The 17,867-nt window shown below is 43.9% G+C and overlaps 1 protein-coding gene across 1 annotated transcript in view; it reads left to right on the top strand.

Moving 5' to 3' along the window:
* LOC308661144 (alpha-2-macroglobulin-like) overlaps nucleotides 1–17,867 on the top strand; it is a 104,353-nt gene that overhangs the window by 13,374 nt on the left and 73,112 nt on the right. The window contains exons 4-8 of the mRNA XM_081315935.1: nucleotides 4,852–4,904; nucleotides 6,046–6,066; nucleotides 9,240–9,408; nucleotides 11,231–11,315; nucleotides 15,726–15,843. Coding sequence (XP_081172061.1) covers nucleotides 4,852–4,904; nucleotides 6,046–6,066; nucleotides 9,240–9,408; nucleotides 11,231–11,315; nucleotides 15,726–15,843 — 446 coding nt within the window. The remainder of the gene's footprint in view (nucleotides 1–4,851; nucleotides 4,905–6,045; nucleotides 6,067–9,239; nucleotides 9,409–11,230; nucleotides 11,316–15,725; nucleotides 15,844–17,867) is intronic.

Here is a 17,867-nt window from a genome sequence, read left to right as displayed (position 1 = left end):
CAGAGATCCAGGCCAGAAGTGCCACATGCACCAGTACACCGGTGGGAGGCCACACACACGCCATGGTCCCGCATTCACATTGACTATGCGGGGCCATTCCAGGGTCAACTATTTTTAGTAGTGGTGGACAGTCACTCCAAGTGGTTAGAGGTAGTCCCTGTTCCCAACATCACCTCGGGGAGGACAATCCAGGTGCTCAGAGCTCTCTTTGCCACACATGGCCTCCCCGACGTAATTGCGCCTGATAATGGGCCTCAGTTTACTGCTGCTGATTTCCAGGCGTTCTTGAAGGCGAACTGGATTAGGCACGCCACCTCCGCACCTTTCCATCCATCTACCAATGGGCAGGCCGAACGGATGGTAAGGACAACCAAAGACGCACTCCGGCGCATCATCAGCGGGGACTGGCACCACAGACTGGCCAAATTTTTACTAGCCCAACACACAACACCATGCGTGGCTACCGGCAAGAGCCCAGCAGAACTGCGATGGGGACGGCGCCTCATCACCAAGCTGGACCGCCTACACCCAGACCGGGTAGCAGCCGAAACCGGAAGGGCAACATCACCATCATCACCATCATCACCATCACCACCAGCATCACTACCATCACCATTGCCATCATCACCCACACACAGGGTCCTCAACCTGGGGGACCTGGTCTGGGCAAGGAACTATGGGGCTGGACATCCTTGGGTTCCGAGGACAGTGGTCGAGAAAACAGGACCCCTTTCGTACATTGTAGGGGTGGAGGGGGAAAGACGCATAAGGCGACACATCGATCAGCTCAGAGGAAGAGTCCCTGAGCACGTCACACACGCCCCTGAGCGCGTCACACATGTCCCTGAACTCAACGCACATGATCAACAGGAGGACCACACTCCAGGAGGGGTCAACCCAGCTGAGGACGTCACAGAGCAGGGACCAGAGGAGGAGGACTTCCTGATGCCGGCTCCTTGCAGCCCTGCACAAAGGCCTCAGGAACCCACGGTCCAAGCCCAGGGGCCAAGCACATCCAGACGATCCACCCGTCCACACAGGACACCAGCCTACCTGTCAGACTATGTGTGCAAGTGACCCTCACACAAGGACACCACTGTTTTTTATATATATATATACTCATAGTTATAGTAGTTGCATGTTGTTGTTGTTATATGGGTCTTCTCTAAGGGGGGAGGGGTGTTATGTATGCAGGCACCTGCATAGCAACAGCCACCAGGGGGCGTTGGCCTGGACAGTTTCGGCGGGAAACCTAGGGCCAACCCCATTGGCTGTTAGCTTACCTGGCCAGGTATATAAGGAGGCCAGGTAGCCCTCATTCTTCAGTTCACTTCCCCTTCCAATAAAGAGCTGAACTCACACACCGGCTGGCGTCCCTCTTGCGTTGGACCCACTACACAATACAATTTATACTGCGCCTACGCACAAAGTTAAAAATGTCTTGAAAAATAATTGAGACTGCAGAGCCAGAGTCCAATTCCATCTTACATGGAACTCCTTGTAGCTCTACCAAGAGTTTAGGTATGAGGGGGCATCGGGCCCTGGTGTGGCACATGCTTCTACTGCTTCTGAAAAACCCCACACTAACCAGACCCTGGGCCCCAGTACCTCTCCTAGTCGATTCTTCCGACTGGTGTTTGGGTGGCTAGTCTCTCTGGCAGGCTCTGCAAACTGCTGTGATGTGGCCTGTCCTTCCACAAGCTCTGCACTTGGCTGATCGGAATCTGCAATCGGCATGAAAATGGTTGCTGCCGCACCCTTTATATGTAGGTAAGAGAACTGCCTTGTAAGTGTTCTCTTGCTGCTGGCTGTTGCGGTGTTGCACGTTGGGTTGCTTTTGGAGTCTGTTGATTTCAGGCTCTTCTTCCTCAGAAGATTCTTTGGTGCGTTTGGCGTCCTTGTGGTGGACCGTTTTTTCATGCTTTGTCATTTTGGCGGGCTGTACTGTTTGAACTGTGCTCCTGGCAGCTTCGTCAGTCATTACTTCATCTTGTGCTTCTGAAAACGTTAAGTTCGGTCTGGCAAAGAGTCTCTTTTGAAGCGTTCAGTTCCATAGACCGCAGATGAGCTGCTCTCATAGTGTCTCTTCTAAGTTTGAGAATTTGCATAGGCGAGCAGCCTGCCTCAGGCCCACGATGAATTCTGAAGCTGATTCACCAGATTGCTGCACTCTCTGGTCGAACTTGAACCTCCAAGCCATTTCAGACATCTTGAGCTGGAAATGTTCGGTTAGCTTCTTTCTGAGGTCTGCGTAGGAGACTGATTCTATCAGCATTGGAGCAAAGAGGTTCTCGGCCAAATCAAAGGTTGCTGTGCCGCATAGGCAGAGTAGCATTGCGGCCTTCAGTCCTTCTTCTGCGATCTGATTTGCCCGGAGGTAATTTTCTACCTGGGACACATAGGATGGCCATTCCTCTGGGTGCTTCACGTCGAATTCTCAAAGTCTCCCGACCTTCGGCATCCTGTCTTTGCTGGTTCCTACATTTTATTCCGAATCCTGCTTCCCAGGCTCAGGGAATGAGTCCACTGAGTATGAGGTCACTAGCGTAGCTTGCTAGCCGACCTTGGGGGGGGGAAATGCCTTTTCCCTCCGATATGCACTGCCTTCAGCTCTTTTTCAGGGAAGCAGGATCCCACCTTCGTCGCCAGTGTTGTGTAGCGGGTTCTTTGGCACAGGAATGAAGACAAGGTAAATGAGTACAGGAAAACTCATGGTTATTTCTTGCAGAATCTGAACTGGGAAAATGGCTGCAACTAGCCACAATATATAGTCTAGCCCCTAGGCAGCAGCCAATAGGTTTGAAGCAAACATTGCTGCCTAGGGATAGCCAATAGCAGCACTGGAGACTTGTAGTCTGGGTTGCTGGAGAGCTGTTAGCTGCTCCAGCAACCCACGTGGTATTACTAATGAGCCCAGTACATAACATGGGCAATCTCCTGTCCTCTCCTTATCCAGAGCGGTTCTAAGGAACTGATAAACTTACTTGGTCTTTGTTGCTGTGATTGATTCCACTTTTGCAGAGATATTTTCAATTTGCCATACCTCCCCAAGATGTCTGCACTGGTTGCTGCTAGGTTTTGGAGGCCAATTCAAAGCCCTGAATGCCTTGGCCCCCAGTTACTGGGAGAACTGCCTCTCTGAACAAATCTGTCTGTGAGAGATGGTACACAGGTTTAAAAAGGAATGGAGAAAGCAGTCAAAAAGGATCACTACCGTATTTTCCTGAAAACAAGACTTTTTTTGCCTCCAAAAGAGGCACCAGGTCTTATTTTTTTGGGGTGTGTGTGTGTCTTTTTCACTCACCTCACACACCAACAACCCTGCCCAGCTGACCCATTTCTTCTGGGGCAGAAGGAGCAGATTCATTCTGCAGCTGAGAATGGAGCTCCAGCATGCATTTTGCAAACAAAGGCCTTCCTGGAAGGCCACTGCAATCAGTGCTCAGCTGCAGAGGCCTTGCAGAACCGAACTATGGATTCAATCCTTAGCTCAGTTCTTGGTGCAATGAGAAAGGCCTCTGATTGCAAAATGCAGGCTTGGGGACGCTGCAGAAGAAATGGGCCAGTGAGGAGAGACCTGGTTGCAAGGCTGATTTTTAGCTTGATTTTTAGATGTGTACCTTGCCTCCAAATTAGGGCTTATTTTGGGGGTAGGGATTATATTAGGGCTCACCCCCAAAAATCAAGGTAGGGTTTATTTTCGGGGTAGGTCTTTCAGGGAAACACAGTATGAGCATGACAACAGGCCCTATGGATACCACTAATGCAGCAATTGCTTGCCCCCAGAGGACCAGGTCACCTCCAATTAATTTTTAAGCCTATGTTGAAGATTATTTATTTATTTTATTCCATTTCTGGGGATCTGTGCAGGTTTTTAAAATCTAAATGCTTTAATGCAGACATGTCAAACTCGTGATGTCATGTGACATTGCGCAACATATTGGGACGGTTTTGCCATTGCCGGCAATGGGGTGGGCACGGCTTCTGGATTATGCGTCCAGCCCACAGGCCGGCAGTCTGACACCCCTGCTTTAATGGATGGTTCGTCACACCCAGTATTTCTATGCAACAGTTGCAATAATATTCAGCCAGTAGATGAAAGATACTGTACATCCACAGCTGAGCGTCCTTTCGGCTTTGGCCCAGTCACTTCATTCTTTCTGGTGCTACTAGTACTAGTCCTCTGCTCTTCCCCAGTAGCATATTGGATGCCTTCCGACCTGAGGGGTTCATCTTCCAGTGTCATATCTTTTTTCCTTTTGGTACTGTGCATGGGGTTTTCATGGCAAAGATACTGGAGTGGGTTGCCATTTCCTTCTCCAGTGGATCACATTTTGTCAGAACTCTCTGCTATGACCTGTCTGTCTTGGGTGGCCCTGCATGGCATAGCTCATAGCTTCATTGAATTACGCAAGCCCCTTTGCCACGACATGGCAGTAATCCATGAAGGGGATTTACAAGTTTGGGTATATGCTATATATACTCTGTGCCCTTTTGTTCTGAGCAGAGTTTCTTGTTTCCTGTTACAGGATATAGTTGAGCAATAAAGCACGTGGTGACTGTACTCTATTTGCTCTGTGGGGTGCTTTATATAAACAGAATTTCTGATATGAGTCAATAAATCAAATTAACTCTTCCCTTGGTGCCAGTCACCCTGCCAATTCCGCTCTGGCTTGATCTTGTACACATTCAAGGTCAGAACAGATGACTTCTCCCTTCATTCTAAGTCTATAAATGGGTGATAGAAATGCCTGGGAGGAATTGGGGGCTACTATGCTTATGAAGCCCAAGCTGGGCTCCAGATACCTATTTACATGGCCACAAACCCAATACTATTTCTTCCTTTCACAGTGAAGATTCGCATCGTTTGTCTGCATGAAGACTTTCGCCCCGCAACTAAGACGGTAGGCTGTGACAGAGTACAATGGCTGCTCACTCCCTTCCTTGGAAGGCTACAGTTTTCACTGAAGCTTCACCTTGGCATAATAAAGAAATATACCTTTCCTATGTTCATGCAAGGATAGTAAAATAAAGTCAAGATGGCATGTAGGTCCATGAGCACATCCTGGTCTACAATCGGTGCTTTTTTTGTAAAAGAAAAAGGTGCCGGAACTCACACATGTCATACAACCTGCCTTGCCTATCCTACAAGGTTCCATCCAAAAAAGGTGACGGAACTCCATTCTGAGCATTCTATGACAAAAAAAGCCTGTCTACAATAATATCATGAAATTGCATGCTCACCTTACACTCACATAAGCACAATGATCTTCCCTGTCTGTAAAAGCCACAATGGTCATCAAAGTGATATGTCTGTCACAAACATGCCATACATCTGACACAAACTGGGTCCTTCAGTTTGTAACTAAATGTGTTCCCTCTTCCATTAATTATTTGTTAGTTTTGTGCCATGCCTTTCGTCCGGGAGCTCAAGGTGGCTCCTTTCTCCCCTTTTTCCCTCAACGGCAATCCTGTAAGTATCACAGAATGACAGAGTTGGAAGGGACCTTGAAGAACATTTAATTCAATTCCCTGATCAAGCAGGAAACGCCTACACCATTACAGACAAATGGCTGTCCAGTGTCTTCTTAAAAACCTCCAGTGATGGAGTGCCCACTATTTCTGGAGGCAAGCTGTTCCACTGGTTAACTGTTCTCATTGTCATGAAATTTCCCCTTTGATCTAGGTTGCTTCTCTCTTGGATTAGTTTCCACCCACTGCTTCTTGTTCTGCCTTCAGGTGCTTTGGAGAATAGGTTACACACCCAATTCCTGCAACCGTTATTCATTTATTTAATTCTACAGTCCCCTAACCATCTTTGGAAATGATCCAAACTCTCTCAGAACTTTCCATGTCTGAGGAGGACCAGGACTTGACTTCCCCGGTCCTACTGCAGCAAATTCCCCACTGCCCCACAAAGAGCAGGGATTACCTGTAATCTCATATATCCATATTTCCTCTCTGTGTATACATGTGTATAAGATTATAATTTGTTGTAGTCTTATAATTTCTAATTTCTCTCTCTCTTCCTTTTATTTCTCTCAGATTCCTTTAATTTACATCCAGGTAAGTACTTTTTTTTCTCTTACCACAATAACAAGATGGCTGCTACACCCCCAAATTATGTTTGTTGGTATCAAAATTGTACAATTTTCAGCATAATTCAAGCTTAATTGTCATTGTCCACAACTTTTCAGATTTTATTTTCTTTTTTTTAAGAAGAAGAACCAACAACAGTTATGGAACACATTGAAGGAAGAGATGCAGTTTGGGCATGATAGAATTATAGTTAATATGAGTATTAGTTGGAACACACTGATACTGTATACCCAGTGCTTGTACTTGATTTTCTTTAAGAAATTATGGGAAATGAGCCAATTGCCAGAAATTGGAAGAGGGCAATTATCTACTTCTTCAGGAAGAAGAAAAGACAGACCAATCCCTTTGCTAGCAAAATTGACAATGAAGTTTCTGGAAATGCAGTAGTATATAAGCCAAAATAAGACATACAGTATGTATACATGCATGCCTGTGAAGATTCTACAGTAGGTGATAAAAAATGATTTCATCCCCCTTGAAAACAGTGCAATAATTTACCAGAGGTCAGCATGAATTTGTCAACAATTCTTGTCAGATTATATTTATCTTTATATTAAGTAACTTTTTCAGTAGATAGTGGTAATGCAACAGATCTAATATGACTTGATTTCAGCAACACATTTGACAAAGTGCCATATGGCATTCTGGTTTACAAGCTAATAAAACATGAGCAGTTGGATCCTCAACTGGCTTGAAAACCAGAAGCAAATTCTCATATTGTTCTTGGGTCATTGTGGATGAGGAGATAGGACGGTCCATTTCAAATATCCAAAAGAAGGAGCTGCAGAACAAGGCTATTTAAGGAGTCATAATCTTAGGTTTCCAGAAGGCTAATTCCAGTTCAATAACAGAATAACAATGTTGGGAGGACCTTGGAGCTCTTCTCGTCCAGGGATAGGGAACCTTGGCTCTTTTATGACTTGTGGACTTCAATATCCAGAATTCCTGAACCAGTCGTGCTGACACAGGAATTCTGGGAGTTGAAGTCCACAAGTCATAAAAGAGCCAAAGTTCCCTAACCTTGTTCTAGTCCAACCCCCTACTCAAGCAGGTAACCTTACACCGGGGTGTCAAACTCGCAACGTCACATGACATGTCGTGATGTATCGTGACTTTTTTTCTAGTGCTGGCAATGGGCTGGGCGCGATTTCAGCATGATGCATCTGGACCCCGGGCCAGCAGTTTAACACCCCTGCCTTGTACTATTTCAGAAAAATGGTGGTCCAATTTTTTCTTAAAGAGATGTTTCACAAAACTTTCTAACAATAAAGGAATATCTTTATTGGTAGTGGATATTCCCTGGGTATAAGTCTGTCATGCTCATCCTGGAATCCCATTCCTTCCAACTGCTCTGTGATACTTTTTGGAACTTAATAATAATAATAATGCCAAAATGATCGCTTGAGGGCACCATTATCATGGGCATAACAGACAATTTGGGAGTCCTCCTGCACTAGGTCTGTCATTAGCCACGTAGTCCCTGGCTATGATGTTATGTTAGTAAGGATAACGGATGGTATCTAAGTATTTTGGCTGGTCTTGATTTTGTTTCCCCATTATGCTATCATATCAGAGCATGAACTCTAAGTCATTGGGACTTAAGCATTGACCTTACGTCAATGGCATTTAACGAGCGAGCAAAAATACTAAGTCATTTAGCAATACCAATGCATTTTCCTGTGGAAATGAAGAAATTTGGGGAGGGGAGACAATAATCAGGGAAGACTTTTATCTGGAAGGTTGTGAACTCAGCTCAGCTCAGTGCTTTTCTTTGTTAAGACATTGAAGTTATATTATTATGATTTCAATTAAAGTTTAATTTCTAGTTTATTGTATATTTTTTTAGGGATGCTTCAGAATTTGATTTTCTTCTCCAGAATGCAATGTGATATGATCTGCTCAGGTTGCAGGCACCATTCTTCCCTTAGGTTTTCTAGAGCAAATAGATTTTTTTAATATGATTTACTACGGGTGCAGAAGTAAGGAGAAAATAGTGTTAAATATTAACCACCCTTGCAATTTTTTTAACCAAGAGATATGGGCAGAAGTACGTTTTTTTGAGGGGAGAGGCATACTTCCCTATTCTGATTGGGGTGAAACAGGATTTCCAAATCCACCCTCAATATCAGTTAATGATTGAGTGGAAGGGTTTCAAAAGAAAGAATTTAAATTTGAGTTAGGTTCTGGGAACTTGGCAACCACCGTTCATTCCTTTAGAATAGAATAGAGCTGGAAGGGACCTTGGGAATTCTGGGAGTTGAAGTCCACAAGTCATCAAAGGGCCAGGTTTGAAGACCCCTGTTCTAACTCAACTGTAATTTCAAGGCCTTCAGTTTGTGTGATGGCTTATCTACCCATGAAGCCCGAATTAGGGTTCTTTCCTTTTATCTCTGCAAGATGTCTGTCTGTGAGCTTCTGTTCACCATTCCTACCAAATTCCCTTCTCCGAGTATGGTACAATCCAAGCGAGGCACCAGCTTTTCATTTGAAAGCAGCTTAATTAGCAGAGATGGCTACACTGACTGTTTTGATAAAAGAGAAGAATATAAGTACTTTTGTTTCTACTTGGAAACCACTTCTGGACTTTGTGCTTGAGGTGGAAAAAAACATGATTTGGGCTTTTACTGATTAGATTGATTTGTTGATATAGAAACGGCTAGTTCATACTACTATAGAAATGTAAAAAGTTGAGATTCCATGTTAATGCCTTATTTTACTGCAATGGAGGGAGTCGGAAGTCAACGCCTTTTTCTCCCTTCCCTTCCACTTTCCACACTTCCTTTTCCCTTTCCCCTCCCCCTACCATTGTTCCTTACTATTTTCTTTTGTATCTTTGTTTTTTTATGTATAATAATAATAATAATAATAATAATAATAATAATAATAATAATAATAATAATAATAATAATAATAATAGTAATAATAATAATAATGAAAGCAGCTGAACAAAATTTGTAAATGTATTTGTGCAGCCAAGGAATAAAAGAGCAATCTCCATGTGAATTGGTTTAAGAATCTGGGAATTATATTTCCAAGAATCTGAAAAGTTGGGGGAACCTTGACCGGAAGATGGGATGGGGCATTAAGTCTGCTAGCTATCAACATCAAAAGCTCTCATGTTCTGAATTTGTGACTGACAGGACCCCAGGAAGAATCGTCTGTTCCAGTGGAACGATGTGAAGCTTAACATGGGCCTTAGCCAGCTGTCTTTCCCTCTGTCTTCTGAGCCCGCCTTAGGCACCTACAAATTGGTGGTAAAAAAATCTTCCAGGAAGATCTCTGAGCACTTATTTGACGTGGAAGAATATGGTAAGAAGGTTCAAGCCTACTTGTGAACCTTGAGTAGAATTGGGTAGTGATTGTACTCCTGTTAACCTCTCTCTAAGAATACTTTCATAAATGAAATAGAAGTGTCATCTATGGGTCTTCTGCGGCATTCTAGGAATGAACTTGTGACTCCAAGGGGGACTTCTACTTCAGATTCTTCTTGTGTTAAACAAGGCTCCTGGATTTCCAAGTAATGCCTTAGCACAATGTTTCTCAATATCACCCATTTTAAGATGTGTGAATTCCAGCTCCCCGAATTCCCCAGCCAGTACTTGAAGATGCACTAGACAACATGTAATTCAGTGGGTCATTGTTTCATAGATATTTCCTTATCTCAACTGAGTAACAGAATTGTCATGGGAGGGCAAAAAAAGCAGTGGGATTGGGGAGTGACTTCCAACTTCCTGCCAGCTTCCCCATTGACTTTCTTTGTGGGAAGCAGGCAGGAAGTACTGGAAATAACAAACATGTGACTGCAACTGGCTGTGATGGTGTTGGAGCTGTCACTATTTTGCCAAATTTCAATCCCACAGGATCTGGATTTTGGGTGCATTCTTTAAGTTAGTCCATATGAAGTAGGGTTGATTCAAAATTCTTTGCCCTGCGATGCACTGTTTGCCCAATTATAAACAGACAAAGAAACCGAAGAGGTTTTGTAGTATATAGAAGGGTTCAACTCTCTGAATTCCCTAGCCAACATTCTAAGATGTGTGGAGTGGGGAATCGTGGGAGTTGAAGTCCACACATCTTAAAGTTGCTGAAACTGAGAAATGTTCCTGTAATGTATTGGGCTTTGTTTTACTAAGTGTATCATGTGGGTTTAACTGCTGTAAGGTTGCTTAAGTAGGGAGCTAGCTAACGGCTCCCAGCTCCTCAGGCAACCCGTCTCCAGCACAGCCATTGGCTGTTTCTAGGGTGGCAATAAGTTGCTTTAAAACTATTGGCCACCACCTAGAGGCCAGGGTATAAATAGCTGCATTTGCAGCCCTGTTCCCCAGTTCGGTTCCTGCAAGCAAATAAGGAATGTTTCTGACTGAACTCACTCGCCTCGTCTCTTCGCTCAAGCAAAGAACCCAATACACAACAGTTCACTTAGCATCTATATCTCCATTTTCTCTAGGGCAGGGGAAGGCAACCTTGGCTCTTTTATGACTTGTGAACTTCAACCCCCAGAATTCCTGAGCATGGCTGGCTCAGGAATTCTGGGAGTTGAAGTCCATGAGCCTTGGTGGAGCAGTGGGCTAATGCCTCCTTAAGTAACACCAGCTGCCTGCAATCAGTGCAGGTTCGCATCCCACCAGGCTCAAGGTTGACTCAGCCTTCCATCCTTCCGAGGTAGGTAAAATGAGGACCCAGATTGTTGGGGGCAATAAGCTGACTTTGTAATAATGCCGCTTGAGGGGTGTATGAAAGCCCTAATAAGCAGGCATATACATAGAATGAAGGCTACTGCTAAGCTTGTAAGCCGCCCTGAGTCTTCGGAGAAGGGCAGGATATAAATGGAATTAAAATAAATAAAAATAAAATAAAAAATAATAGAGCCAAGGTTGCCTACTCCTGGTCTAGGGAGAGAAACCAAAGTTAGCCTTTGGGACCACCCAGGGCAGAAAAGACTCAATAACTTGGCATGCCAGATGTATCCTTAATTCTAATACTGGATTGGCTTTTAGAGGTGCTCAGAATTTTCAGCTAGGACTCAACTCCATATTAATATGATAGGATAGCAAAACAGGGCAAACAGTAACATGATTTGAAGAGCATATAAAGTTCTCCTTTAAAGTTGACATTTCTCTCCTCTTTTTAGTATTACCCAAATTTAACGTTTTGGTGACGGCACCGAAACAAATCTCAGTTTTGGACACAACATTTGAAATAAAAGTTTGTGGGAGGTAAGATCCAACAAGGTTTCTTTTCCTTATTTTGGGGGGAAAAGGAGAATGGAGGACTTCTCCCTGGATCTCTGTCTCATCCTAGGCACCTTTCTTTGGGGTGGGAATGTGGGGAGGGTATGAAAAGATCATGTTGATGGCCTGAAAGACATGATAACTTTTTAGAAACCATGTGTTGGAAAATTATATGGGTAAATTTCCTTTTCTTGCCCCCAGCAGATTCCTAGTCACTCCTTATATCCAGTTTAGAGTAAGCCCTTGCAATTCTATATAGCAATTCTATTCTGGCAAATATATATATATATATATATATATATATATATATATATATATATATATATATATATATATATATATATATATATATATATATATATATATATATATATATATATATATATATATATATATATATATATATATATATATATATATATATATATATATATATATATATATATATGAAGGGACGCGGTGGCTCAGTGGGTTAGGACGCTGAGCTTGTCGATCAGAAGGTCGGCAGTTTGGCGGGTCGAATCCCGAGTGCCGCGTAACAGAGTGAGCGCCTGTTACTCGTCCCAGCTTCTGCCCACCTAGCAGTTCGAAAGCACGTAAAAATGCAAGTAGAAAAATAGGGACCACTATGGTGGGAAGGTAACAGCGTTCCGTGCACCTTTGGCGTCTAGTCATGCCGGCCACATGACCACGGAGACGTCCTTGGACAAACGCTGGCTCTTCGGCTATGAAACGGAGATGAGCACCGGCCCCTAGAGTCGGAAACGACTAGCACGCATGTGCGGGGGAACCTTTACCTTTACATATATATATATATATATATATATATATATATAGGTCTAGAGTCTCGGGTTTCTTCCCGCGTTCCTTTCATCTTCAGAAAGTTGTGGCGACATTTCGACGAAATCCCATCCGTCATCATCAGGCCGGAGTGTTCCTCCTGCTGCTATCAGGAGCAATGCGTGGTCTGTCTGTTCCTTTCCTTCCAACTGCCGGTGGGGCTGTGTTCCGACTGGGTGGAGGCGTGGCTGCTTTCTGATTGGGTGGGGGTGTCCTCCGACTGGGTGGAGGCGTGGTTGTCTTCTGATTGGTTGGAGGCGTGGCTGTCTTCTGATTGGGTGGGGTGTGTTCTGAATGGGTGGGGTTTTTTGTTGTGTCGTAATATCCTGAGTGTTGTGATTTGGTGTCCTGAGGAGTGGGCTGTGTAGTGGCCTCCAGAGCTTTGGCTTGGCTCCGAGTTCGAGGACCCGCCATGCATCTCTGGTATGGGTCAGTCAGGTTCGTGTGTGCGTTCTTCTGCTTGGGTGATAGCACTTTTGCTTGACTTATTCTGTCTTCTGTGTGGGAGAGTTTTTGTTCTGGGTGTGGATGAGTCTTGCTGGGGCTGGTGGCATTTGGGGTTGTTTGTTGGTTTTTTAAATCCTTGTTTGCTGAAATTCGTTTGTCTATCAATGCTGGTTTCCAAATGGCATGTAGGCGGGAGGTGTCGTCTCGCTTGTTCATACTGTCTGGGTGTTTTTCTATTTCAATGGCTTCTCTGATTATTCTGCTATTGAGATGTTCTATTTTGGCGATTGTTTTTGTACCTTCAAAATTGATGTTGTGTCCCGTAGTGTTTATGTGTTGTACTAGTGAAGATGTGTGATCTTTCTTCTGTACTGAGTTCTTATGTTCTTCTACACGTACCTCTATTCTTCTGTTAGTCTGTCCGATGTATGTTGCTGGACAGGAGGCGCATGGGATTTGGTATATGCCCTGGTTTTCCAGTTCTATTTTGTCTTTGGGATTTCTCAGGATGGTTGATATCTTTCTGTCAGTGTTAAATGTGGTTTTGATGTTATGTTTGCGTAGTACTTTACTGATTTTGTCGGTTGTTCCTTTTATGTAGGGCAAGATGGCTCGTCCGTTGTTCTGTTCTTCTTCTTGGATGTTTTTCTGTTTCGGAGTCCCCTGCTGAATTATATTGGTGATTTTGTTTTTTTGGAACTTGTTTGCTGTCAATATGTCTGTCAGGGTGTGTAGTTCTGTTTGTATATGTGTTTCATCTGCAAGGCGTCTGGTTCTTGTTATTAGTGTTTTGGCTACTGAATTTATTTGTGCTGGGTGATGATGTGATTGCGCATTGAGGTAACGGTTGGTGTGTGTTTTCTTTCGGTAGACTGTGTGTCCTAGGGTTCCGTTTTGTTTTTTGTATATAAGTACATCCAGGAAAGGTAACTGGTTGTTTGTTTCAATCTCCATGGTGAATTTTATTTTGGGATGTAGGCTATTCAGGTGTGTTAGGAAGTTTTCTAGCTCCTTTTTTCCGTGGGGCCAGATCACGAAGGTGTCATCCACATATCTGAGCCACAGTTTTGGTTTGTTTGTAGTCTTTTCTAGAGCGTTAGTTTCAAATTCTTCCATGAAAAGGTTGGCGATAACTGGTGATAGAGGGGATCCCATTGGTGCGCCTTCTATTTGTTTGTATCTCTGGCCTCTGTGTATGAAGTATGTGTTTGATAAGCAGTGTTCTGCTAGTTCTATAATATGGTTTGGTGGTTGGTATTTGCTTCTTATTGTTGATAGAGCTTCTTGGACTGGCACCTGGGTGAATAGTGATACCACATCGAAGCTGACTAGCAAGTCTTTTTGGTCTATCTGTAGATTTTTCACTAATTCTATAAAGTGGTATGAGTTTTGGACATATGAAGCTGCCATTTCTGCTTGAGGTTGTAATTGTTTTGCTAGGTATTTAGCTAAGTTTTGTAGTGGTGAGCCTATAGAACTGACTATGGGTCTTAGTGGGATTCCATCTTTGTGTATTTTGGGGAGGCCATATAATTTTGGGCATCTGGATGACTTCTCCCTAGGAATGATTGTTTGTTGGATTTCTTGGCTTATAGAAGTTGATTTTATCTTTTTCTTGGTGGTCTTTTCTAGATAGGTTGTGGGATCTGTATATATAGGTTTGTATGTAGTTTCTTTGAGTAAGTTGGACAGTTTCTCTTCATAGTCTGATGTGTCCATTACCACTGTAGCATTGCCTTTATCTGCTGGTAGTATGATTATGCTGTTGTCTTTTCTTAGGTTTTGCAATGCTACTTGTTCTTCTTTTGTTAGGTTGCTTTTGGGTGGTTTGCTTGTGCATAGGATGTGGGTGACTTCATATATATCTTGGCGTTCGTTGATTTAAAAAAATCAGAAAACATCAGAAACTGTTAAATAGGCAAAATAGGTATAAAAGCCAAGTAAAAAACATGGAGAAATGTGAGTAGCAGGTAAGAACTCAAATTATCTACATATCTCCGGCTGTATAATGAAAGGCACATGACTTTCCAATGCCACTCAAAGCAATGCTGCACATAATTTGTATAAAGGGTCACAAAGGGAGTAGTCTTTACTTGTTCTAGTTTTAAATCTTCAACATCCACTGTAGTAGCAGAATATGGAGAGGAGGAGACTAGGTAATTCCTTCTCTGTTCTAAGCCATGTAGGAAAATGTGGGGTGGACGCCAGAAGCTGTGAATGCTCCAACACTGGAAGTTTTTAAGAAGAGACTGGACATCCATTTGGCTGAAATGGTATAGGGTTTCCTGCCTGAGCAGGGGGTTGGACTAGACGACCTCCAAGGTCCCTTCCACTTTTACTATTCCCTCCTCTTCCAAACTCTGCTTTTTCACATCAGTGATCTGCGATATTCCAGAACCCTTTCCAATGATTAATTTAGGCACAATACGTGAATAAGATGCATTGTCAGCCTCAATTCTTTCTTGAGGCACCATTCACAAGATAGGTGCTGTTATGTATTGAGCTTGTGGTATTACACCACGTGCGTTGCTGGAGAGCTAATGGCTCTCCAGCAACCCAGACAGCCCATCTCCAGTCCTGCAATTGGTCAGCCCCAGGTGGCAAGCGCGGGTTCAAACCTATTGGCTGCCTCCTTAGGGCTAGGCTGTATATTGTGGCTGGGTGAGGCCCAAGCTCAAGTACAGTTCCAGCAAGAGTAAAAGAATGAGTTTCTCTGTACTCAGCCTTGTGTCATCATTCCTGCTCACCAGAGCCCATGACATAACAGGTGCCATCACTGTGTCATGAGCCTCGTGGTCATCCAGCCCAAAGCATTACAGTAGTCAGAGAAGGGGAGCATTGCCATCAGTGTCCATAATCAATCATGCTGATGAAAGGCTGGGGGTCCCGTGTTTGGGGAATGGCTTCACAACATCACTGGCAAGGCGACTATTCGTACTGATAAAATGAGTTGCAATGATCAAAAGAACGAACAGATACAGCCTATCTTGTTTTCACAAAAGAGGCAGGCCTTCTCCCTTCTGTATCATAAAAGCACAGAAAAACATACTGCGGTAGATGGTTTGTTTGTTTTTTTAAACTCTTTAATCAGTTTGGTTCTGGATTCAGGTACACCTATGGGAAACCTGTCCCTGGCCTAGTGAAAATGACTGCCTGCCGTTGTTATGTGCGACATTCTTCATGTCCGGAGACAGAGACGAAACTGTGTGAAGAGTACAGTGGAGAGGTAGGTTCCAGACCAAGGAAAATGTTCTAGATGGGATGAGGAAGGTGTTCAGGGCTAGGCAACCTGGTCTCTTTTATGACTCGTGGACTTCAACTCCCAGAATTCCTGAGCCCAGGCAAGGTTGCCTACCCCTGGCGTAGTTCATCCAACATTCTTCAGTTCTGATTCCTGCTGGTTTGAGCCAGCATGGACAATGGGAAGATGGGAATGTTAGCCCGGCTACCAAAGGTGTTGACCATCTTTGCTCTAGAGGAGCTAAGGCTACCGTCAGACCCCAAGTGAGATTTACACGGTCTCATTAATCAGCTTCAATGCCAGGGAAAGAGGGCTAGACGGCACAAAACATGGTTATACCAGCCCCTTTTTTTTAATCAGTGAGAATTTTCTGGCAGTGTCTCCGGGAGTTGCTTGATTTTTCTTATGGATTTCGTAACAGGCAGGCTGATGCTCATCTGCCATATTTTGAAAGCTCTCCCTGGCCATGCATATTGCCATGCCCCTATTTTGGGCTTGCATTAACAGCCTTTCCCTGATGCCTTTTTAGATTTGAAACCAAAGTTATATGAATGCCAGTGGGCGTGTATGGGTGCGTAGCTAATTTACGAAAATGAGGAATCTGGGATGCCTTTTCAAACGAACACATTTTATTGGAAGACTGTGTAATTCTCGTGAGCTGCAGTTCATGACAAACTTGAACCACGGGCCCTATCCAACAAAATGAGCTTCAGTGTGCAGAAAAGCAAAGTTTTAGGCAGGAAAAATCAAAGATATAAGTACAGGTTAGGCAAGTCCTGGCTCAAAAACAGTAACTGTGAGAGGGACCTTGGAGTCCTGCGAGACGATCACTTAAATATGAGCCAGCAGTGTGCGGCAGCTGCCAAAAAAGCTAATACAGTGCTTGTCTGTATAAACAGAGGCCTAGAATCAAGATCACACAGAGTATTAGTACGGCTTTATAAAACCCTAGTGAGACCACACCTGGAATACTGGAACCAATTCTGGTCGCCATACTACGAAAAAGATGTTGGGAAGAGCAACTAAGATGATCAAAGGCCTGAAGAATAAAACATACGAAGAACGGCTGCAGGACCTGGGTTTGGCTAGTCTGAAGAAAAGAAGAAATAGGGGAGACATGCTAGCAGTATTCCAGTATTTGAGGGGCTGCCAGAAAAGAGAGGTCAAATTATTCTCTAAAGCACCAGAGGGCAGGATAAGAAACAGTGGCTGGAAACCGATCAAGGAGAGAAACAACCTGGAATTAAGGAGAAACTTCCTAACAGTGAGGGCAATTAACCAGTGGAACAGCTTGCCTTCAGAAATCGTGGGCGCTCATTCACTGGAGGTTTTTAAGAAGAGACTGGAAAGTCACTTGTCTGAAATGGTATAGGTTCTCCTGCTTGAGCAGGGGGCTGGACTAGAAGACCTCCAGGGTCCTATCTTGTCCTGTCCTATCCTATTTTTGAAAGTTTATGCCATTTAACAAAATATATGAGTCCGAAAAGGGGTTATCAGACTCCAGATATTTTTTTTTTGCCACTCTAAATTAACTCAAGGAACGTGGTGGCTCAGTGGGTTAGGACGCTGAGCTTGACAATCAGATGGTCGGTAGTTTGGTGGGTTGAATCCCGAGCACCGCATAACAGAGTGAGCACCTGTTACTCATCCCAGCTTCTGCCAACCTAGCAGTTCAAAAGAACGTAAAAATGCAAATAGAAAAATAGGGACCACTATGTTGGGAAGGAACAGCATTCCGTGCACCTTTGGCATCTAGTCATGCCAGCCACATGACCCCGGAGACGTCTTCGGACAAGCGCTGGCTCTTCGGCTTTGAAATGGAGATGAACACCGGCCCCTAGAGTTGGAAATGACTAGCACACATGTGCGGGGGAACCTTTACCTTTACTTTAAATTAACACAGTTCTCTTGCAATGCCTACAACTTTAGAAAGGTTATAATGACCCCTGCAGAGCTCTTGGGCTCACATATCTTCTCCCTGCTGCCTCCCTCCCTCTCTTGAGTCCACA

Source organism: Vipera berus (genome assembly GCF_964194415.1).
Source record: "Vipera berus genome assembly, chromosome: 2".
Taxonomy (NCBI): Eukaryota; Metazoa; Chordata; class Lepidosauria; order Squamata; family Viperidae; genus Vipera; species Vipera berus.
This window is presented reverse-complemented; position numbering and strand designations above follow the sequence as displayed.